The sequence below is a fragment of the Somniosus microcephalus genome, chromosome 4 (genome assembly GCF_052327205.1).
Source record: "Somniosus microcephalus isolate GS21.2 chromosome 4, FLI_Smic_1.0, whole genome shotgun sequence".
NCBI classification, from domain to species: Eukaryota; Metazoa; Chordata; class Chondrichthyes; order Squaliformes; family Somniosidae; genus Somniosus; species Somniosus microcephalus.
Genome location: NC_140990.1, coordinates 322,993,989 through 323,019,052, shown reverse-complemented (window position 1 = coordinate 323,019,052; position 25,064 = coordinate 322,993,989). Strand labels below are relative to the sequence as shown.

Genomic DNA, 25,064 nt, shown 5'->3' with positions numbered 1-25,064 from the left:
GGATGGTGTCGAGCTTCTTGAGTGTTGTTGGAGCTGCACTCATCCAGGCAAGAGGAGAGTATTCCATCACACTCCTGACTTGTGCCTTGTAGATGGTGGAAAGGCTTTGGGGAGTCACGAGGTGAGACACTCGCCGCAGAATACCTAGCCTCTGACCTGCTCTTGTTGCCACAGTATTTATGTGGCTGGCCCAGTTAAGTCTTTAACATAGTAAAACAGCCCAATACACTTCACATGAGCATTATAATAAAAAAAAATTGACACCGAGCCACATAAGGAGATTTTTAGGTCAAATGACCAAAAGCTTGCTCAAAGACGTAGGTTTTAAGGAGCGTCTTAAAGGAGGAAGGCAAGGTAGAGAGGTTTAGCGAGGGAATTCCAGAGTTCAGGGCCTTGGCAGCTGAAGGCACAGCTGCTAATGGTGGAGCGATTAAAATCGTGGATGTTCAAGAGGCCAGAATTAGAGGAGCGCAGAGATCTTGGAGGGTTGTGGGGCTGGAGGAGGTTATAGAAATCGGGAGGGTCGAGGCCCTGGAGGGATTTGAAAACAAGAATGAGAATTTTAAAATCGAGGCATTGCTTAATCGGGAGCCAATGTAGGTCAGTGAGCACAGGGGTGATGGGCGAACGGGACGTAGTGCGAGTTAGGACACGGGCAGCAGGGTTTTGGATGACCTCAAATTTACATAGGATAGAAAATAACAGTTAAGAGCAGCAGTAGGCCGTACGGCCCTTCGAGCCTGCTCCGCCATAAGAGCGTGGCTGATCTTCGATATCACTCCACTTTAAACAGCCGATTCCCCATATCCCTTGACTTCCCCTAGAGTCCAAAAATCTATCTACCTCGGCCTTGGCTATACTCAACGACTCAGCATCCACAGCTCTCTGGGGTAGAGAATTCCAAAGAACGTGGGCGTGCGGTGGAATAGTCAAGTCTAGAGGTAACAAAGACATGGACGAGAGTTTCACCAGTTGAGCTGAGGTGGGGTGGAGTTGGGCGATGTTCCGGAGATGGAAGTAGGTGGTCTTAGCGATGACGTGAATATGTGGTCGGAAGCTAAGCGTGATGACCGTTTTTAAATATTACAGCTCCTGGTAAACTTTCTCTGTGGAATTGCTTACAATCAGTTGATAAATAAGTATTATTTTTCTACATACAGGAAGGCGTAACAAGACACTCACTCCACAGAGCTGTAGGTCATCCAGAGCCTACAAATGCATCGTGACAGTTGACATAGTAATTTCCAAAGGTAAATGCTGTCGGAGAAATGTGACCAAAAATTGTGACAACAGAAAGTAAGGTTTGTAGCTAAGGAGTGTCTAGAACGAGGGGTCACAGTCTCAGGATAAGGGGTCGGCCATTTAGGACCGAGATGAGGAAACATTTCTTCACTCAGAGGGCTGTGAATCTTTGGAATTCTCTACCCCAGAGGCTCAGTCGTTGAGTATATTATTCAAGACTGAGAGCGATACATTTTTGGACACGAAGGGAATCGAGGGATATGTTGATAACGCGGGAAAGTGGAGTTGAGGTTGAAGACCAGCCATGATCTTACTGAATGGTAGAACAGGCTCGAGGGGCCGTATGGCCTACTCCTGCTCCTATTTCTGAAGAGTGCATTGCCTGCATAAGACTTTTAATAATACTGATATATCGAGATAGACACTGCCTCTTATTAATGATTTATTTCCACACCTGAAAAATACAATCAATGGACACTGATGAGCTAGTCTGACTAATGAGAGCAGTGCCTGTCCAGCAGAATCTCAGTCATTAAGCGGATCACGTCAGGGTGGACGAAGCAGTTTAGCAACTCGTCGGTGGACATCACTGTCCTGTGAGCCCCAGTAGGTTTGGAATTACAGTCCATTCTTTCGCTACAACGATTAGCTTCCAGGCTATTGATCGGGGAAAGGTTGTGATCCCCGGGGATGCTGGATACCCTCTCCTGGACTGCAGCAGCTGCTTCTTGGCCAACGGGAACCAGGTTAGGCCCGAAAGGGATGCTGGTGGTAAGGGCGGGCTGAGGCTCTGCAAGGCTCCTCACAGCCTCTGTGGCTACAGGCTGACCCGCTCCTTCGCCCGAATCACATTTCCTCTTCTTACAAAAGGCAGATGAGCCCCCTGCTGACTGGTTCCCGCCCTTGGCGGAGCTGGGCGGGCCAATTTGTGGCTTATCTAAACAGGCCTGAACTGCAAGGTTGACGTAGTGCAGGTTTGTCTCGTGCGACGTGACTGTAACCTAAACAAACAGAAAGTGAGAAACGCTATGAAAACATTTTGATTTGTAATACTATATACTTACCATTTCAATATATTACACAGTTGCACTTCAAATGGGTCCGTGATGCAAAAAATCTGTTCCAATTTTTTTTTGGATTGGCTCAAAATTCCCAGCAGCCAATCAAAAAATGCTCTGCTACCATTTACATTACCTAATCAGCGCAGATTTGGAACCAATCAATTGGAACACTTTGATACTATCCGTTAGTCCTGATTGGATCATGGGCAACGTTCTCTCTAAGGTGCGCAGCCCATTCGGGAAGTCCCGCGCAGGCCGCTCGCTCGCCAGCTTGTTACCGCTGGAAAAGATGGCGTGCACCAAAAAAAAAGTTAGAGGGAACATTGACCATGGGATATTTGAAAAAAGCACTTTTAACACTGACCACTTACAACACTGGCTTTCACCATGTCTCTTACAAACCTTTCAGACATTCACCATGAGCAACACCATGAGAGACAGTATGTGCTTACCTATCTAAGCTGGAAATGGACAATAGGGCAGTCAGCAACTGAAACAGCAAGATGGGTCAACATTTCCGGTGAGATCCTTCAGCAGAACCAGTGTGTTGACTGATCGGCCGTGTATTTCATAGAATCTTAGAAACTTACGGCGCAGAAGGAGGCCATTCGGCCCGTCGGGACCGTGCTGGCTCTATGAAAGAGCAGTCGTGCTTGGTCCCCGCTTTTTGTCTGTAACCCTGTAAGCTCCTCATCCTCGAGTACCCGTCCAATATTCCTTTTAATACTATTGATGGAATCAGCTTCCACCACCTTTTCAGGTTGAGCGTTCCAGATCCCGACAACTCTCTGAGTGAAAAGCATTTCTCCTCATCTCCCCGCTAGATCTTTTGCCAATGATTTGAAATCTATAAGAACATAAGAAATAAGAGCAGGAGTCGGCCATTTGGCCCTTCGAGTCTGCTCCGCCATTCAATAAGATCATGGCTGATCTACTACCTCAACTCAATGTTCCCGCATTATCCCCATATCCTATGACCTCTGGTTATTGGCCCACTCGCCAGGGAGAATAGTTTTTCTCTCTCTGCTCTATCAAAACCTCTCATCATCTTGAAAACCTCGATTAGGTCACCTCTTAACCTTCTCTGTGACAAGAAGAGCAGCGATAACTTTTGCAACCCCTCCTCATAGCATTTTCTGTGTTCGCCAATGGCACCAACAAGTTAATTCATAAAATGCCTATAATTGCTACATTTAATGTTTGTTGGTATAGTTTGCATTTTCGAATATGGTAACCGGGACTGTTGGATCAAGAACATAAGAAATAGGAGCAGGAGTAGGCCAATCGGCCCCTCGAGCCTGCTCCGCCATTCAATAAGATCATGGCTGATCTGATCCTAACCTCAAATCTACTTTCACTCTCCATCCCACCCGAACCCATGTGATCTCCCGGGAGAGGCGAAAAACCAGATAAAAAACCCAATGTGCCAATTTGGGAGAAAAAATCTGGGAAATTCTTCTCCGACCCATCTAGGCGATCGAAACTCGTCCAGGAGATCACTCTGTCCCTGTATTTCCTACAGTACTTACCTTCTGTAAGAGGTGATCTCCACCCCAGCCAGGAACAGGCCCAATTTACTCTTGAAGGACTCCTAGCTGGCAGCCTGTTCCCGAGGTCTTCACTAATCCCTGTGAATAGAACCATCTCCTGAAATCTAACACAGAATTAGAACACAAGAAGTAGGAGCAGGACCAGGCTACACGGCCCCTGGGCCCGCTCCGCCACCCACAGGGCCATGACCGATCCGAACCTAGCCTCATGTCCGATTTCCTGCCCGCTCCCCGTAACCCCTAATTCCCCTTACTTCTAGGAAACTGTCTATTTCTGTTTTAAATTTATTTAATGATGTAGCTTCCACAGCTCTCTGGGGCAGCAAATTCCACAGACCTACCACCCTCTGAGTGAAGAAGTTTCTCCTCATCTCAGTTTTGAAAGAGCAGCCCCTTATTCTAAGATTATGCCCCCTAGTTCTAGTTTCACCCATCATTGGGAACATCCTCACCGCATCCACCCGATCAAGCCCCTTCACAATCTTATATGTTTCAATAAGATCGCCTCTCATTCTTCTGAACTCCAATGAGTAGAGTCCCAATCTACTCAACCTCTCCTCATATGTCAACCCCCTCATCCCCGGGATTAACCGAGTGAACCTTCTTTGTACTGACTCGAGAGCAAGTATGTCTTTTCTTAAGTATGGACACCAAAACTGTATGCAGTATTCCAGGTGTGGTCTCACCAATACCTTGTACAACTGCAGCAATACCTCCCTGATTTTATATTCCATCCCCCTAGCAATAAAAGCCAACATTCCATTGGCCTTCTTGATCACCTGCTGCACCTGCATACTAACTTTTTGTGTTTCGTGCACCAGGACCCCCAGATCCCTTTGTACTGCAGTACTTTCCAGTTTCTTGCCATTAAGATAATAACTTGCTCTATGATTTTTCCTGCCAAAGTGCATAACCTCACACTTTCCAGTATTATATTCCATCTGCCAAATCTCTGCCCACTTACTTAGCCTATCTATGTCCCTTTGCAGGTTTTTTATGTCCTCCTCACTCACTACTTTCCCTCCCATCTTTGTATCATCTGCAAACTTTGATATGTTACACTCGGTCCCTTCCTCCAAATCGTTAATATAGATTGTAAAGAGTTGGGGTCCCAGCACTGACCCCTGCGGAACACCACTAGTTACTGATTGCCAGTCTGAGAATGAACCATTTATCCCAACTCTCTGCTTTCTATTAGATAGCCAATCCTCCACCCATGCCAGAATATTACCCCCAATCCCGTGATTTTTTATCTTGAGCAATAATCTTTTGTGTGGCACCTTGTCAAATGCCTTTTGGAAGTCTAAATACACTACGTCCACTGGTTCCCCTTTATCCACCCTGTATGTTACGTCCTCAAAGAACTCGAGCAAATTTGTCAAACATGACTTCCCCTTCGTAAAACCATGCTGACTTTGTCGTATTAAATTATGTTTATCCAAATGTCCCGTTACTGTCTCCTTAATAATCGACTCTAAAATTTTACCAACCACAGATGTTAGGCTAACCGGTCTATAGCTTCCAGCCTTCTGTCTATTACCCTTTTTAAATAAGGGTGTTACATTTGCAGTTTTCCAAACAAAGCGAAGACAGACTAAACACAGATTCACACACCTCTGTGGTATTCAGCCAGCTGGCAGTATCAGCGCAAGGATCTGCAGACTTCAGAGCACAGACGACAGTGCGAGTCAACGCCTCCCCGACTCTGGCTTCATCGTCATCAGCCTGGTAACAGAACGGAACAGAATCAGAAACACTGCTGTCACCAGGGTCAAAATAGGGAGAGCCGTGCCCCTCTCCCAAAACATGCGCAGCAGCGCAAAAGGCATTTTAACGGGGCCAACCAGATCTCCACCTCAACTAGGACCCATTTAGTTCAGATCTATACACTATGTCAAGAGTGACCCAAGCCTCCTGACCAGGACTTGAGGCCACAATTACTGCACCTATGTTTTTTTTATTTTCTAAACTCACTCCAAGGCCTCTGACCTCCTGACTCGGCTACTACCTTCTCAGTTTCCAAGACTGGATGTGGAATTTTCACCATTTTGCTTTAGAAATGATTGGAGCATTGAAAGGCACATTTCATCCATGTGTCTCTATCGCAACAAAGCACAAATCTTCCTCCTCAGATGGTGTCAAATAGCGACTCCCTCTTTAAAAAGAGCTCCGAGGGTGAGATTTCCCTTTTCAGCACCAGGATAGATCATGACGTCATTTTGGCTTACCCTTTCGGCTACGAATATGAATTTGAATGGCCAAATGTGAAAATCTGCAATGTATTGTATTTAGGAACATAAGAATAAGAGTAGGCCATTCAGCCCCTCAAGCCTGTTCCACCATTCAATTAGATCACAGCTCATCTGTACCTCAACCCCATAATAATAACAATAATTCAACTTTATTGTCATTGTACAATGCACAAGTACATGAACAACGAAATGTGATCTTGCAAGCTCCCATGAGTCCAGTACAAATAACATTAACATTAAACGTAAATAGCACCGTCCTGGGAGAAGCAAAGCCGCTGCGTCTGTGCACGCCGCCATTCCATTTCCACCATTCCTCCTGTCTGACAATCTTCAGCCCAACGCCCGGGCCTGCTCACCAGCCGCCCCTCCCGGGGCTCCTTCCGTGACCTTCTCACCAACCGCCCCTCCTCGGGGCTCCTTCCGTGACCTTCTGCACCTAGTCTTCCCTGATGGTCACCCCTCCAGGTACTAACCAGGCCTGGCTCTAGCTTAGCTTCCAAGCCTTGCCAGTGACCCTGTCCCTAGTCCCAGGAACAGGGCCTGTCCCTAGGCCCAGGAACATCTACCTGCCTTTGCTCCACATCCCTTGATACCCTTACCTAAAAAAAAAATCTATCGATCTGTCTTGAAAGCTTTAACTGCCCCCAGCATCCACAGCTTTTTTGGGGGACAGAGTTATTTCCACAACCCTTTGTGTGGAGCAGTGCTTCCTGATTCTAATCCTAAATGGCCTTGCGCTAATTTTAAGATTATGCCCTCTTGTGGATTCCCGCAGCATAGGAAATAGTTTCTCTTTACCTGCACTAATGAATAATTTTATCATTCTAAACACCATGATTAAATCACCCCTTAATCTTCTATACTCAAGGGAATACAAGCCAAGTTTATCCAACCTGTTTTCATAATTTAACCCGGTATCACTCCGGTGAATCGACACTGCGCCCCCTTCCAAGGCCAATATATCCTTCCTGAGATACGGTGTCCAGAACTGGACGCAGTTCTCCTGATGGGGTCTTTTTTTAATATAGTAGTTCCTGGGATGTGGGTGTCGCTGGTCCCTAATTGCTGGGGATGGGCAATAAATAAGGTGGCGGTGAGCCGCGTTCTTGAACCGCCGCAGTGTTATTGTTTCTCGTAGCGGTTTGGTATAACTGAGTGGCTTGCTGGGCCATTTCAGAGGGGCAGTTAAGGGTCAACCACATTGCCGTGGGTCTGGAGTCACATATCGGCCAGACCGGGTAAGGACGGCAGATTTCCTTCCCTAAAGGACATTAGTGAACCAGATGGGTTTTTAACAACAATCCGGTAGTTTCATAATCACCATTACTGATACTAGCTTTTTATTCCAGATTCATTTAATTGAATTTAAATTCCCCAGCTACCGTGGTGGGATCTGAACTCCTGTCTCTGGATCATTCGTCCAGGCCTCTGGATTATTGGTCCAGTAACATAAGCACTATGCTACTGAACCCGGGTCTGACCAAGGTTCTGTACAACTGAAGCATCACTTCCTCCCTTTTGTATTCCAGCCCCCCTTGAGACAAAGGCCAACGTTCCATTAGCCTTTCTGATTACTTTTCCTGCCTGTCCACTAGCTTTTAGTGATATGTTTATGGACACCCAATCTCTCTTTTTGCTTAAGGCAAAAGAAGTACGGGGGAGAATTATCAAAATACGCAGTCCTCAACGCGAAGCAGGGAGGGGCGGAGGGGGGGGGGGAGGAACAATACGGAAATAGTTTATGCTCAAAATAAAGCAGCAATAAGGAACTACCCTTGAGCAAGAGTAATGCGTAGTGTATAATAACATTTGGATCTTAAACTCCCTCGCCCATCACATCATGATAAGTAAAGACCCATAAAGATCCCTGCTGTTTTACTACCCACATTACAGCAGTCATATAAACCATAATATAATATCACACACGAGGTGTTTTTTCCACCTGAGCTGTCGGAGAAATTATCCTAAAGTAATTACTGAGGTCGTACAACAAAACACAAATGGCTAAAAATTCAGTTTGGGGCACCAAGCTCGCCTGGGCGCCGGAATTACCGCTGCGTGCGGAGCCACTTGCGCCATCCGGATATTCAGTTTCTGCACCCCAAATGGAAGCGGGCCGCTAATCGAGGCTTCCCGCGCCCCGCTTGGGGCGCTGAAACTGAATATCGGCGCGCTAAGGGCCGCAGCGCCACACGCTGCGGCACGGCACACTGCGGTACTGCAGGCCTTCCTCCCACTGTTAAGGGGGAGGTGCCTGCAACAGCGTGAGCCCCGCTCGCGAGTGCCGGCAAATGAGCCCTGCACCAAGGAGAAGTGCCGGGCTCTCGGGAAACAGCCGGCAATGCCGCGGGGGGGGGGGGGGGCGGTGTAGGAGGCCGGGGACGGAGGTGCGGGCAGGCAGGCGCCGAAAAAGCGGCCGGCCGCACCTCCACCTTAACTAGCGCCGCTACCGCCACAGGTAGGCTCCTGTGTACCGGTCGCTGTTTGCGGCCAGCGCTGAGGAGGCGGGCGCGACCAAATATGGCCATCGGGGCGATAGCGGGGCGCTGCGCACACCGATGACGTCATCGGTGGCGGCGCAGCGCTACAGGCTAACGCCGCCATTAGCGCCCCGCTAAATATCGCGGTAGGTGTGGCCAGTGGCGCACAAGCCACTGAGTGTCCTCTTTGGGCGCAAACTGGTGGCGCAGGCCACTGAATTTCTAGGCCTAAGTGACTTAATGCAGTTAACAATATACTCTATTGTGAGATGTCTAATTGTAACACACAGGAGACTCTCCTAGGACCCTTTCATATTTTTTTACACGGCTGCTATCAAAGTTCGTCACTTGCATCGTCCTCTCTCCTCTCCATTGTACACTCTATATATTGTACAGGAAACACAATTTGGCACCGAGGATTACATGCGATACCTTTGGATATATTTTCGCTTCCACCTTTAGTTTCACGCAGAATGGAAGATAGGATCAAGTCAGAAGCACAACTGATCAATCAGACAGACAGAAAGATAGAGGGATAACAGTTCCATTCTCCTTTTGTAACTTATTTCCTGGGAGTCATTTTGTTCTTTCGAACAAGCTTTCTGCTGGAGTTAACGCTGATAGCATTGCATGAAAGGGTTGGCCAATGTTCCGAAGTTTGACTGGTCCCCTCCACTCTTCGGCACATTGACCTGTGCTGAGGTACAGTTCTATTGGGGTCAGCTGCCCTCCCAGCACCTGCCCAAGTGACCATTCCTTATGAGAGATAGCCCAGACAGCGAATGAGATAGTCCGTTGAGTGAGACATGGCAACCAAGCAAACAGACCTTTCAGCAAAAGCCACTGGATAGCCAGTAAGAGTGGAAGTTCAGGCTGATGTTTCCTTTCATGAGTACCAGGGCTCAGGGGCCAATTTGTAATATTCCTACTGCTGCCTACCGAAGATCAACTAACTCAGCGCAGACCAGTGGACAGGGCCTGGGACCTTCCTGCTCCATAGAGTTCAGCTATTACATGTCAGCCTTGGCTCAGTGGGCAGCACTCTCGTCTCCGAGTCAGAAGGTTGTGGATTCAAGTCCCACTCCAGAGACTTGGGCACGAAATCTTGGCCGACACTCCAGTGCAGTACTGTACTACTGTTGGATGAGACGTTAAACCGAGGCCCCCTCTGCCCTCTCAGGTGGATGTAAAAGATCGCATGGCACTATTTCGAAGAAGAGCAGGGGAGTTCTCCCCAGTGTCCTGGCCAATATTTATAGCTCAACCAACGTCACTAAAACAGGTTATCTGGTCATTCATCACATCGCTGTGTGCAAATTGGCTGCCGGGTTTCCTACATTACAACATTACACTTCAAAAAGTACTTCATTGGCTGTAAAGTGCCTCGGGACGTCCTGAAGTCATGAAAGGCACTATATAAATGCATGTCTTTCCTTTTCTTAACCTATTCTTAAATATTGACATGGTCTCTGCTTCAATCACTAACTCTGGTAGTGCACTGCATAGCCTCACAACCCTCTGTGTAAAAAAAAATCCCCTGCTCTCTGTCCTAAATCTCTTACATTTAATCTTATATCTATGTCCCATCAACCACTGGAAATATTTTTTTTCTCTCTACCTTATCCCATCCCTTCATAATTTTAAACAACTCTATCATATCACCTTGTAATCTCCCCTATTCTAAAAATAAAACCACCCAAATTTTTCAAGTCTTTCAAATCAGGTTTAACTCATCTACTTGATCTATGATTCTGTACCTAATCTATTTTTGTTACTCATAACTAGAACTGGCAACACCCCTCCAATTGTAGGCATACAAACATATTGCTTGAGAAAAGAGTCCGGTACACATTTGAGGAATTCTATTCCCTTTTCTCCTTTCACCCTCTCTCGGTCCCAGTTAACGAGTGAGTAATTAAAATCTCCTAGAACAATCATTTTGATATTTCTACTCAGATCCCTATCTGTCTACAGATTTCCTTTTCCTCTCCCCTCCTACAATGAGAGGGTCTGTAGTACAACACTAATGTAATAATCTTTTATCTTTGATCTCTATTCTGTCCTTCCTAAAAAAATATTATAACCCCGTTATTATTTTCTACTCCTTCCCCAGTTTGCAGCCAAGTTTTTGTTGGTGCTATTAAATCTTATCTTCCGGTGATATACTTGCTTCTAAATGCCTCCGTTTATTTCCCGCACTGAACACCACAATAGAAACATAGAAGATAGGAGCAGGAGTAGGCCATTCGGCCCCTCAAGCCTGCTCCGCCATTCAATGAGATCATGGCTGATCATCCAAACTCAGTACCCTGTCCCTGCCTTCTCCCCATATCCCTTGATCCCTTTAGCTTTAAGAAATATATCCAACTCCTTCTTGAATATATTTAATGAGTGCACTTTATCTTGCCTTTGCTCGTTAAAGCTAAACCTTTACCCTAGAATGTTTTTGTTCAATCTAACGCCCCATTCCTTTATCTCAGTCTTTCCATTGCTTATAACTGATGGATTTGATTTTCCTTCTCTACTCCCTTTACTCCTTCTGCATGCTATCTCATTAGCTAAATTCTTTGTTTATATATTTACCTCATCTATTTCTATCTTCTCTGCTCGCAATTATTTTTCCTACCGAATTTCATCGCTCCATCACTGGCGGCCGTGCCTTCAGCTGCCTAGGCCGACCTAGCTTCAATTGGTAGCACTCTCACCTCTCAGTCAGAAGGTTGTGGGTTCATAGTCCCACTCCAGAGACTTCAACACAAAAACCTAGGCTGACACTCCAGTGCAGTGCCGAGGCAGTGCTGCACTGTTGGAGGTGCCGTCTTTCAGATGAGACGTTAAACCGAGGCCCCGTCTACTCTCTCAGGTGGACGTAAAAGTTCCCATGGCACTATTTCGAAGAAGAGCAGGGGAGTTATCCCCGGAGTCCTGGCCAATATTTAGCTCTCAGTCAACATCACAAAAACAGATTATCTGGTCATTATCACATTGCTGTTTGTGGGATCTTGATGTGCGCAAATTGGATGCCACATTTCCTACATTACAACAGTGACTACACCTCAAAAGTACTTCATTGGCTGTAAAGCGCTTTGGGAAGTCCTGAGGTTGTGAAAGGCGCTATATAAATGCAAGTCTTTCTTAGGCCCTAAATTCTGGAATTCCCACCTAAACCTCCAGGAGCCTTTCCTCCTGTAAGGCACTCCTTAAAACCTACCTCTTTCACCAATGTTTCCCTTCTTTAGCTCTCTGCCCAATTTCTTGATTATGCATCTGTGAAGCAGTTTGGGCAATTTTTCACTTAAACGCGATATATAAATGTAAATTGTTGTGTTTATTTTTAGATAAATATGATTTATTCATTTCTATGTGTTGATTCCTTACTTCTAATTCTCTCCTGACTCCTTAAGCCATCTCTCAGTATTGCAAATATTGCTGTGCTCTTTATTTACAGTTGGTGAGAACATAATTCATATATACAGAGAGCGTATCATGGTCTTTGAGCGCAGAATGTGACATGTCTAAACTAAACATATGCTGAATCAGCCTGTAATTTAGGAGAAGGTCACATTCATAAATTCACATTACTCTGCACAATGAACATTAATGCTTGCATTATCCAGAGGCTGATAGGTCTATGGAAAGTCAAGACCTTTAAACGTACGACACTGCAGGAGGTGATGTTGCAACAAGAGTCAACTAAGCATGAATATGCATTTATGTGTAAATATGTTTACCGATATAAACAGGCATGCACATAATGCAATACATTCGTACACATAATCCCCTACGTGTGCGAGTTGCCCGAGTTCTCAAACCACATCCTCTCCAATGCCACTTTGCATCTTTAAGAGTAAGCTGTTTACATACAAATTCCATTTGTATATAAGTAAATGATTCACCCGTTCTGCCTCCACTCCATTAATCACGCTACTCAATTGCTCAAATGAATTGCGAGCACAAGGACTGAGTGCTGCTCCTGCCTTCTGCGCAGCAGTGAAGGGCAGCCAAAGAAGCCTTTCGAGGAAGAAAGCGCCACAGTGCAGTGCAAATTTCAAGCAGGGTTTTTCCTGTCCATATGACTATCAAAGAAAAAGACTTACATTTCTAATACGCCTTTCATAACCTCAGCATGTCCCAAAGCGTTTTACAGCCAATGAAGTACTTTTTGAAGTGTAGTCGCTGTTGTAATGTAGGAAACGCAGCAGCCATTCTGCACACAGCAAGCTCCCGCAAACAACAAGATAATGGGCAGATCATCTGTTTTTAGTGATGTTGGTTGAGGGATAAATATTGGCCCCAGGATATAATATATGAAAATGATAGGCAGGAAATGATCAGCCTGTCCCATACAGTCACAGTGCAATTAAGCATCGTGACCACCCCCCCCCCCCCCGCAATTGCTCCCACCACAAGCGACCGTGTAATCTCCTGGGAGCGGTTAATATTAAAAAAATTCCTAGGCCAATTCAGGGGAAACGAATTCCGGGAAAGTTCTCTCCGACCACCCCCCCCCACCCAACCCCACCGAAGTTGATCAAAAAGGAGTTCTGGAGACCACAGTGACCACGAGGCACATCATCCAACAACTCACCTACCTTTTGCACGCAGTGATATCGACCTCAGCCAAGAGCTCGTCCCGCTCCCTTTTGAACATCTGCAGTAAATCCACACTCACTGTACAAACCGGCAACTTGTTCCAGAGGTTGATGATGAGCCCCGCATAAAACAAAACCTCCCGATGTCTAACCTAGTTCTGTGCTTACGTGTCTTATACTCAAGTGACCCTGGTTCTCCCTGACCTATCTAATTCAAGTAGTCTATCTACCCGGAGACAATCTAATCCCTTCAATCTTTTAAATAGCTCAAACGAATCTCCTTGAAGTCTACGCTTTTTTTTTTAGAGTGAAAAGACTCAGATCTCTAAGTCTATTTTGTTGACTAAGAGCTTTTCAAACTAGGTATCACTCTGGTGGCTCTCTTCTGAACCTTTTCCAGAGCTTCTATATCTCAACTACAACAACATCTTGCATTTATATAGCACCTTTAACGTAGTAAAACGTCCCAAGGCACTCCATAGGAGCATTATCATACAAAATTTGACACCAAGCCACAGAAGGAGATATTAGGACAGGTGAAAGGAGGTAAGTTTTAAGGAGCGTCTTAAAGGGGGGGAGAGAGAGGCAGAGGTTTGGGGAGGGAATTCCAGAGCTTAGGGTCCAGGCAGCTGAAGGCACGGCCGCCAATGGTGGAGCAATGAAAATCGGGGCGGCGCAAGAGGCCAGAATTGGAGGAGCGCAGAGATCTCGGAGGGTTGTAGAGCTGGAGGAGGTTACAGACCTAGGGAGGGGGCGAGGCCATGGAGGGATTTGGAAAAAAGGATGAGAATTTTAAAATCACACCGCTGCCAACCGGGAGCCAATGTAGGTCAGCGGGCACAGGGGTGATGGGTAAACGGGACTTGGTGCGAGTTAGGATACGGGCAGCAGAGTTTTGGATGAGCTCCAGTTTACAGAGGGTGCAAGGTGGGACGCTGCTCTTGCACCATGTGAGGGGGTAAAAATTGAACACAATGGCCCAGAAATTCGGGTCGGGGGCTTCCCGCGGGTGCAAGCCCCCGACCTACACTTACCTTGCGCGCCGGCCATTGAGCTGTGGGCCCCCGTGGAATTCCGATCCTGGGCCTGCTCCAGCTGCCAGCGCATAGTGCTTGCATATCCCAGGGGCGCAGTTAGTTCGATGTGTCCCCTGGGATCACGTGGGCCATGGGGAGCCAATCGGAGCAGGGAATGCTCCATTCATAAGTTTGACAGAAAGACCTGTCAAAACTTAGAAATACTACGGCCCCATAACATCACTAAATCTTCAAATAAATTTTTTAAAAACATCACATTTTTAAATAAACTATAAATTACATGAAATAACTATATTAAACAATATTTAAATTTTTGAAAAAAATAATTTTATTTTCTAACGGGGCTAAAAATAAACTTACCTTTCTTTGAAGTATTTAAAAATAATAAACCTGTGGAAAAATTTTTTTAATTTTAATTAATTCACCACTTACCTTGTAAAAAGCAGGCCTTACACCTGCTTTTTACATGTGTAACTTCTGCAGACTTACCCTCCCGGAGAAACCTGCAAAAAAAACGAAGTTCGATGCACACGCGCAGCCTCTCCGGCGCACGTGTTCAACCTCTGAACCCCTTCTTTCAGGGGAACGGAAGTGCCGGTTTCCCACGCATGCGCAGTGCATGCAGGAAACCAGCACTTCCATTGGGCTTACGGGTGAGTACCCCGTGCGTACTCACCCGTGGAGACCCGAATTTCTGGGCCATTACTCTAGATGAGGTCGAATCAAGATCTTGCATAAGAGCATTAAAGTGCTCACTGTTTTATATTGGATCGTCCTGACAACACACCCCAGTACTCCTAGTCTTCGCTCTAGCCTCCCAGCATTGATCATGAATGTCTGGAGACTAATGCACTAACACCTAGGTCTCCGTCCCGCTCAACAGACTTTAGTACGGAGTCCTGCAAGGTATCTGTATACCTGGCATTGGCCCTGCCCACGTGCACAGCAGTACATTTATCGACATTATCGGTCATCTGCCAGACACGAGCCCATGCTCCCTTCTGATTGTAGTCTTTTTATCCTCATCCAGGGTTCTGAGATCAGCACAAATCTGTGTCATCTCTGAACTTACTGACACATCGCTCAACGCCTTCATCCAGATCAATATCGACAGTGAAGAGTAACAGTTCTAACACAGATCCAACTCAGATCACTGCAGGAGCCCACTAGCAACTGGTCCTATGCAGAATTTTAAAATAATTTACGATAGTTGTCCACAGTCGTCTTCTGCATTGAGATTTTGGCTCCTCTGAAAGTAGCCCCCATTGTGCTTAGCTCAGCCCGATACCTATCCCTGTTATTTTTCATTCGTCTGTAGAATATTTTTGTTTAAGTCTGGTATGTCCTTGCACATACCCAGTTAGACACTTTGGTCTGTTTTACCATGCGCCCTTCATCTGGCTCTAGGGACAGATTGCTGGAGGGTCGATAACCAGAGGGAACAGATTTTAGGCGATTGACAAAAGAACCAGAAGCGACATGATGAAAAACTTTTTTAACGCAATGAGTGGTTGGGATTTGGAATGCACTGCCTGATAGGGAGGTGGATACAGATTCAATAGCAGCCTTCGAAAGGGAATTAGATAAATACTTGAAGGAGAAAAACCTGCAAGGCAGTACGGTGGCATAGTGATTAGCACTGTTGCCTCACAGCGCCAGGGACCCGGGTTCAAATCTGACCTCGGGTGACTGTCTGTGTGGAGTTTGCACATTCTCCCCGTGTTTGCGTGGGTTTTCTCCGGGTGCTCCGGTTTCCTCCCACAGTCCAAAGATGTGCGGGTTAGGTTGATTGGCCATGATAAAAAATTGGCCCTTAGTGTTAGGGGGGATTAAATACGTGGGGTTACAGGGTTACGGGATAGGGCTTGGGTGGGATGGCTGTCAGTGTAGGGCCCGGGTGCTAGGGTTTGGATGATCAGCCATGATCTCGTTGAATGGCGGAGCAGGCTCGAAGGGCCGAATGGCCTACTCTTACTCCTATCTTCTATGTTTCTATGATATGGGGAAAGAGCGGGGGAGGGAGGGAGTGGGAGTGGGACTAACTGGATTGCTCTTCGAAACAGCCGGCGCAGACTCGATGGGCCGAATAGCCTCCTTCCGTGCTGTACTATTCTATGATTCTGTGACATACGTGGTTTCCGTTTACATTAGAATGGACGTAAAGGTTATTTTTCGACTGTGTTTGGTAGTATCCCCGCCGAGTGCGGCTGCTTAATCTACCTGATGCAATTCCTCAGCCTTTTTTTAAAATTTCTGAAACGCAAGTACTTATTCTGATTTATGTGCAGAAAAGGTTAAAAGCTCCCAGTATCATCAGAATCCGTCAGATATTTCTGCTAACCTTTCTTTCAGTGCTACTGAACAGGCAGCACGTAATGCAGTCATGGAAAACTGTCGGCAGCTTCGTACTGTACATTCTCAGCAAACTGTTCGACTGGGGAAGGTGGAGGGAGAAAGAAAGACTTGTATTTAGATAGCGCCTTTCAGGGTGTCCAAAAGCACTTTACAGCCAGTGAAGTACTTTATGAAGTGTGGTCACTGTTGTAATGTAAGAAACGCAGCAGCCAATTTCCGCACAGCAAGCTCCCACAGACAGCAATGCGATAATGACCTGATAATCTGGTTTTTTTTTGTGACATTGAGGAATAAATACCGAATAGAACACCGGGGAGAACTCCCCTGCTCTTCTTCAAAATAGTGGCCATGGGGATCTTTTACCTGAGAGTGCAGATGGGGCCTCGGTTTAACGTCTTATCTGAAAGACGGCACCTCCAACCGTCCAGCACTCCTCAAGTACTGCACTGGGAGTGTCAGCCTACATTATTAAATCCGTGTGTTAATGGAGACATGGCATGCAGGAGTTGGTTTAACAAGTCTTTACTGAATGGAGACAATCTGGAAACTGAAACTACAGAAGCCTGCCAGGGCCTTTTATACAGGGATGGTCACTGCCGGTACTGCAGTCCGAGACCAGTTATTCCCTTAAAGGGACATACACAACATACATTATGTGCTCAAGTCTCTGGAGTGGGTACTTGAACCCACAACCTTCGGACTCAGAGCCGAGAGTGCTACCAACTGAACCACGGCTGACACCTGGAGGAGGGAGAGAGAATGCTGATTATAGCACATGTAGGCAATAAGTAATGTCGCATAAGATTCCTTTCTTCGAAATACAAAGAAACAGGTAAGGTTGTACATGTTACCAGTTCGATCCAGGAGTTAACGCTGACAGTGACAGGATCCAAGGATTCTACATAGTGCCACCAATGCCTGGGAACAAACAGGACCTAGAGGGGGAAAGCAAAGATATGTATGAAGATCACATCTGCAGCAATAAACCCAACGCATTTTCTCGTGATTGCTTCAGTTTACAAACACTTGTGGTATCATTCAATTTTAAACATATACCCTTGAAAAAAACATAGCAGGCACAATTCTTAGCTATTAAGGATAGGCTACCGTTTGAAGTTTGCAGTCCCCTAATGTTCGTTTTCACTCATACGGAAATCAACCTTGCCATCCACTCTTATTCGGCAATCTATGCAGAACACACACCAGGAAAAGTGCTGATCGCAGCAAAAGGGGCTTCACAGAGTTGTCACCTTTTGCCAAATCCAAAACCAAGGAGAAAACAAGATGGGCATGGGCATGGAAGCAAAGGATGGAATCATGGCTTGACATTTAACATTTGGTTTACTGATGATGCAACTTGAGTGTCAGCCGTGACTCAGTGTTAGCACTCTCGACTCTGAATTGGAAGGTTGTGGTCTCTGAGCCCCACGCCAGGGATTTGTGTACATACGCCAGGCTGACACTTCAGTGCAGTACTGAGGGAGTGCTGCACCGGAGAAGGCCTGGGTTTAATCTCTCATCCGAAAGATGGCACCGCCGGCAGTGCAGCACTCCCTCAGTACTGCACTGTCGGCAGTGCTGTCTTTCGGATGTGACGTTAAAACGAGGCCCTCTCAGGTGGATGTAAAAGATCCCACGGCACTATTTCGAAGAAGAGCAAGGGAGTTCTACGCGGTGTTCTGGCCAACATTTGTCCCTCAACCAACATCACTAAAAAACAGATTATCTAATCATTATCACATTGCCTTCACTTCAAAAGTACTTTATGGACTGCAAAGAACACAAGAAATAGGAGCAGGAGTAGGCCATTTGGCCCTTCGAGCCTGCTCCGCCATTCAATGAGATCATGGCTGATCTTCTGCCTCAGCTCCATTCACCGGCCCTATCGCCATATCCCTTCATGCCCTTACTAGTTAGAAATCTATTGACTTCTGTTTTGAATATACCCAATGACTGAGCCTCCACAGCCCTCTGGGGTAGAGAATTCCAAAGATTCACCACCCTCTGTGTGAAGAAATTTCTCATCTCAGTCCTGAATGGCCTATCCTTTATCCTGAGGCCGTGGCCCCTGGTTCTAGACTCCCCAGCCAAGGGAAACGTTCTTCCAGCAACCACCCTATCAAGCCTTGTAATAACTTTGTATGCTTCCATGAGATCCTCTCTCATTCTTCTGAATTCAAGAGAATACAGCCTAGTTTACTCAATCTCTTCTCATACGACAGTCCTGCCATCCCAGGAATCAATCTCGTGAACCTTCGTTGCACTCCCTCTATGGGAAGTATATCCTTCCTTAGGTAAGAAGACCGAAATTGTACACAGTACTCCAGGTGTGGAGTAAGACTTCTTTGCTCCTGTACTGAAATCCTCTTGTAATGAAGGCCAGCATACCATTTGCCTTCCTAATGGCTTGCTGCACCTGCACATTCACTTTCAGTGACTCATGTACAAGGACACCCAGGTCCCTTTGAGCATCTGCATTCCCCAATCTTTCACCATTTAGGAAATACTCTGCCTTTCTGTTTTTTCTACCAAAGTGGATAACTTCACATTTATCCACATTATATTCCATCTGCCATGTTCTTGCCCACTCACTGAGCCTGTCCAGATCCCCTTGAAGCCTCTTCACATCCTCTTCACAACTGACACTGCCACCTAGCTTTGTATCATCAGCAAATTTGGAAATGTTACATTTAGTCCCATCATCCAAATCATTGATATAGATTGTGAATGGCTGGGGCCCAAGCACTGATCCTTGCGGTATCCCACTAGTCACAGCCTGCCCTCCTGAAAAAGACCCGTTTATCCCTACTCTTTGTTTTCTGTCTGTTAACCAATTCTCAATCCATGCTAGTATATTACCCCGAATTCCATGTGCCCTAATTTTGTTCACCAAGCTCTTGTGTGGGACCTTATCGAAGGCCTTCTGAAAATCCAAATACACCACATCTACCGGTTCCCCTTTGTCTACTCCACCAGTTACATCCTCAAAGAACTCCAATAGGTTTGTTAAACAGGATTTCCCTTTCATAAATCCATGTTGACTCTGCCCAATCGTATTATAAGTTTCTAAGTGCCCAGTTATTGCATCCTTTTTAATAGATTCCAGCATTTTTCCAACTACTGATGTGAGGCTAACAGGTCTGTAGTTCCCCGTTTTCTCTCTCCCTCCTTTCTTAAATAGCGGGGTTACATTTGCTATCCTCCTATCTGCAAGAACCATTCCAAAATTTATAGAATTTGGGAAGATGACAACCAATGCGTCCATTATCCCAATGGCCACCTCTTTCAAAACCCTAGGATGTAGGTCATCCGGTCCTTGGGATTTATCGACTTTTAGTCCCATTAATTTTGCTAGTACTGTTTAGGACGTACTGAGGTTGTGAAAGGCGCTATATAAATGCAAGTTATTTATTTCATTGATAACCTTAATAACCAATGCCTACTTCCACCTCCATAATATCTTTAGGGGGAAAAATTTGGTTGCTGGGCGCTAATGGGGTGCAAATCAACTAGCACCCGGACGTGGCAATGTTTTCATCGCTCGCGAAATTGACCAGATATTTTGCGCCTGCAGATCGTGACGTTAGTCGAGCGTGCAACGCCCCGGACCGGATATTGAGTGGCGCACACTGCCTTACCAGCTGCCGCTAGCAATGACAGGGTGAGGGGAGCGTTTTGCAGTCGGGAAGGGACTGGGGGAGCGCTATTTAAAGGCGACCGCTTCCTGCCTTTTTTTGTCGGTGACATTTTTGCACCACGCATTCTGAGAGAGAGAGAGAGAGACTTCTGGAGCGATTCAACGCTGTGTGAAGGAGTTTTGGGTACTGAGCAGCACTTTGCAGGTTCATTTTGATTTGACCTTCCTTGCATCGATTTAGAAGAGACAATGGGAGCTGCACTCTGAGCTCTTTCCCTGGGCCTCTCCATTGTTCTTTCCAGCAGATTTGATGTACAGGTCTCTCCAGGTCAAGATTCAAGGCTGCAATGAGCAGGGTGTGGATGGAGAGCAAGATCGACCCTCCCTTTTAAGAACTGGCCAGCGCTAGTGTGTCTGTGTTCCATTGCTGACTGACATCGCATGAGCTTCACCAGCGCTCTGAGGTAGCGCCTCGCTCCTCGGCGTTAGCGCCTTAAGAGAGGTGTGTAGCGCCTGATTTAGCACTCCAATCACCACCAGGGGCGTTAGAAGCCAAGTTTGCAGTCGGTGACGATAATTAGCGCCAGGTGCTAAGCTTTGTGCCCGGGGCGATACCGAATTTCTCCCCCTTAGTCTCTGGCCCTGCCTCAGCCCATCTGCTACCGAAACCGTCAATGGTGCTTTTGTTAGCTCTAGATTCGACTGTTCCAATGCTCTCCTGGCTCACCTTGCATCTTCCACCCTCCATAAACCTGAGCTCATCCAAAACTCGGCTGCCCGTATCCTAACTCGGACCAAGTCCCATTCACCCATTACCCCTGTGCTCGCTGACCTACATTGGCTCCCGGTCCAGCAACACCTCGGTTTCAAAATTCTCATCCTCATGTTCAAATCCTTCCATGGCCTTTCCCTCCCTATCTCCGTAACCTCCTCCAGCTCTACCACCCTCCGAGAACTCTACTTTTCTCCAACTCTTCTCTCTTGAGCATCCCCCACTTCATTCGCCCCAACATTGGTGGCCGTACCTTCAGTCATCTAGGCCCTAAGCTCTGGAATTCCCTCCCTAAACCGCTCCACATTTCTACCTACTTTGAGGTGCGACTTAAAACCTACTCGGTGCCAAGTTTTTGTCTGATAATCTCTCCTGTGAAGCGCCGTGGGACATTTTACTATGTTAAAGGCGCTATATAAATGCAAGTTGTTGTTATTATTTTTTTTTAAATGTCCAACTGCTATCCTACATTTTTAGAAATTTCCAGAACTCAAAAATGTGCAATCCAAAACAAGCAGGCAGGATCCTGGCTGCAAATGTGACGAATGTAGTAAAAAAAGAAAGGATGGCTCGGAGTCTGTGTCCTGTCTTTTATTCTTGTACCATCTGTTCCATGATTACATTCCTCTCAGACTGCCTCACTAAATAATGCAGCCAAAGAAATCCAAAACACAACTGAACAAACACCCTGCATTGATGTAAATTCTCAGCCATAATACTTTACGATACACGGTGTCCTTCCAAAACACTTGGCCAAAACACTCAGGCACGCCTTACAACTTGTGTACCAAGTTAGAAGATTTGCTCCTCTCTATCTCACTCACACTCTTGCTGCTTTGGCTACGTAACTAAAAACAGGCCGATTACCTCTTGCATACCCATTACCCCTCAAAAAAGCAAAGCACAGTAGAAAGAAAGGAGGACTTGCATTTATATAGCACCTTTCATGACCACCGGGCGTCCGAAAATGCTTCACAGCCAATGAAGTGTAGTCACTGTTGTAGGAAATGTGGCAGCCAATTTGCGCACAGCAAGCTCCCACAAACAGCAATGTGATAATGACCAGATAATCTGTTTTAGTGATGTTGATTGAGGGATAAATATTGGCCCAGGACACCAGGGATAACTCCCCTGCTCTTCTTCAAAATAGTGCCGCGGCCTCTTTTTCATCCACCTGAGAGGTTGAACGTCTCATCCGAAAGACGGCACCTCTGACAGTGCAGCACTCCCTCAGTACTGCACTGGAGTGTCAGCCTAGATTTTTGTGCTCAAGTCTCTGGAGTGGGACTTGAACCCACAACCTTCTGACTCAGAGGCAAGAGTGCTACCCACTGAAGCTATCCAATGGTGGAGCGAAGAAAATCTGCAGGAAAAATAATTGCAAGCAGAGAAGATAGAAATAGATGAGGTAAATATACAAATAAATAATTAGGTAAAGGGATAGCATGCAGAAGGAGTAAAGGGAGTAGAGAAGGAAAATCAAATCAACCAGTTGTAAGCAATGGAAAGACTTCAGATAATAAGACTTCGTCTCATTCGAAATCTGACAGTGCAGCACTCCCTCAGCACTGCACTGGAGCGTCAGCCGATATTTTTGTGCTTGAGTCCCTGGAGTGGGACTCGAACCCACAACCTTCTGACTCAAGAGACAAGGGTGCCACACACTGTGTCACAGCTGACACAGAAGGCACTCAATGGATACCCCTGTTAATGGGGATGCTCAGTTAAAGTGTGTTTTTTACTCAAAGAGGTTCATTCCAATGGAAGCAGCGCTGTTGGTTTAGCTCAACATTTAAGACTGAAGACACCACTTTCTGGGCACGAACTGAGCTGATTACTGCTTTAACAGATGTAATTACTTAGAAGCAAATGAAATATAGCTAGTGACAGTGTTGTCACAAATACTAATTACTAAGTGGCATTACTCTTCGAATTGTTATTTTTCTTTTGACCCATTCGAGTATTGAGCTGTGATAGCGTGTTAGCTACAAGCCCATATACAAGTACGAATGAAACACAAAAACCATGGCTCTGTGGGGGGGAAATTACAAAGAGCAAGGGCAACTTAAATAAGAAGTCAATCGTCAAATATCAATCACAGCAGCAGTATACTCCCCCCACCCCCACAAGCATGTGAAATATCTCTATGTGTGAGTGTTTTAATAGGCTAAACGTTCGAGCCTTCATCCAAGTAAGGTTTAAGTATTAAACTGAGGCCTCGTCTGCTCTCTCAGGTGGATGTTGAAGATCCCATGGCTCTATTTTGAGGAAGAGCAGGGGAGTTCTCGCTGGTGTTCTGGGCAACATTTATCCCTCAATCAACACCACTAAAACAGATGATCTGGGCATTATCTCACTGCTGTTTGTGGGAGCTTGGCAGCCGCGTTTCCTACATTACAACAGTGACTACACTTCAAAAAGTGCTTCACTGACTATAAAGCGCTTTGGAACGTCCTTTCAAGTCTTTCTTTTACTTGAGATATAATCTGACCAGAGCACTGTACAGTTTGTGCAACATATTGTCTGACCTGACCTCTACTGTTTCGGTGATGTAGTTCACTATTCTATTGGCTTTGATAGCTGTTTTGCTTGGAAGTAGAGGTATTAAGGGATATGGAGACAAGGCAGGGAATTGGGATAAAAAGATAAACAGCAGCCACAGCTAACGAAATGGCGGAGTAGGCTCAGAGAATGGTCCTCCTCCTCCTCTTCCTGTGACATCACTATGGCCTGCAATAACAATCCTTGGTAAATGCATCTCACTTCTAATGCTATTTTCTGACCTTTACTAGGCTTCAAAAACTCTTAATTTGGTAATGTAAACATACCCAGGCACTTTCTGAGTATCATATTTGTCACAACGATAGATTCATTTGTGTCACATTGTGTGGTCAGATCATCCAATCATTGTGCGCAATACTCGGGGTGGGGTTACATTAACAGACCCTACAAGCAAGTGTCACAGTCGCTTCCCTTGGTGTTTACATTGTTTCTCAGCAGCGCACTGACTCAGTATTGTGACACAAAGGACAATCCAGGGTGCAGGCGAGGAACACAACCGTTAACGGGGCTGGAGCAAACCTATGGGGCCTAGAATTTCGTTGACGTCGCGCCCGTTTTACAAGCATACAACTGGTGTCCAATGTCTAACGTGGCGGGTGGTATGGGCACGCATATTCCGCGCCGGAAGTAGGCCGTGATATGCCTATCAATTAGTCCAATAAAAGGCGACGAGTTAAGAACGTAACTGAAGGTTTTTATTGGCTAAATAACAGAGCCCACCCTCGTGGGTGATCCGATCCAACAGGGAGGAATACTAGCCAGTCAGCTACCTTTATACCTGGGCAGGTAATGGGCGGAGTCGGAGGTGGTCAGCCCAGGTATAACAGTGCGACAAGAGGCGACCTCGTGTAGTGATGTGACAGTGAGAACAGTGAGAACAATATACAGTGATAACTATAACAGTGGTTTACCACATTCACCCCTTGTTTAGATTAGAGTCCGGCGGGGTGAAGTGTATTACCAGCTCTGGTATGTCAGTCTGTCCGGAGGCTTCGTTAGCCTCTCCGATCGTCGCAGCGGCGGTGTTACATTATCCGGTGTTAAAGCTGGTGTCTGCGTAGTCGGCAAAGGCTCGTGGGGTTCCGGCATGCCGTCTACCTCGGCTGGACTCGGGGGGTTGGGAGGGGGGGGTGAGGGTGCGAGGTCTCGTAAGGAGACAGTGTCCTCCCGTCCGTCTGGGTAAGCCACATAGGCGTACTGGGGGTTGGCGTGCAGGAGGTTCACCTTCTCGACCAGGGGGTCCGTTTTATGGGCCCTCACGTGCTTTCGCAGCAAGACGGGTCCCGGAGAGGTCAGCCAGGTTGGTAGGGTGGTTCCCGTAGTCGACTTCCTGGGGAAGACAAACATTCGAGCATGGGGGGTGGTGTTAATGGCAGTGCAAAGTAGTGACCGGATGGAGTGCAGCGCAATCGGGAGGACCTCTTGCCAGCGGGAGGTTGGGAGGCCCTTAGACTTTAAGGCTAAGAGGGTGGCCTTCCATACCGTCGCGTTCTCTCTTTCCACCTGGCCGTTCCCTCGGGGGTT

At 46.4% G+C, this 25,064-nt stretch overlaps 1 protein-coding gene across 3 annotated transcripts in view; it reads right to left on the bottom strand.

Annotated features, from left to right (window-relative positions):
- Positions 1–1,671: 1,671 nt before the first annotated feature.
- hspbap1 (hspb associated protein 1) overlaps positions 1,672–25,064 on the bottom strand; it is a 126,555-nt gene continuing 103,162 nt past the window's right edge. For 2 of the 3 annotated variants that reach the window (XM_085986844.1, XM_085986847.1), the window contains 4 exons: positions 17,421–17,504; positions 16,556–16,648; positions 5,468–5,578; positions 1,672–2,243 (listed from right to left, as the gene is read on the bottom strand). In XM_085986844.1, coding sequence (XP_085842970.1) covers positions 1,737–2,243; positions 5,468–5,578; positions 16,556–16,648; positions 17,421–17,504 — 795 coding nt within the window. In that variant the 3' untranslated portion in view covers positions 1,672–1,736. The remainder of the gene's footprint in view (positions 2,244–5,467; positions 5,579–16,555; positions 16,649–17,420; positions 17,505–25,064) is intronic. The other variant, XM_085986846.1, reaches the window with a different exon arrangement.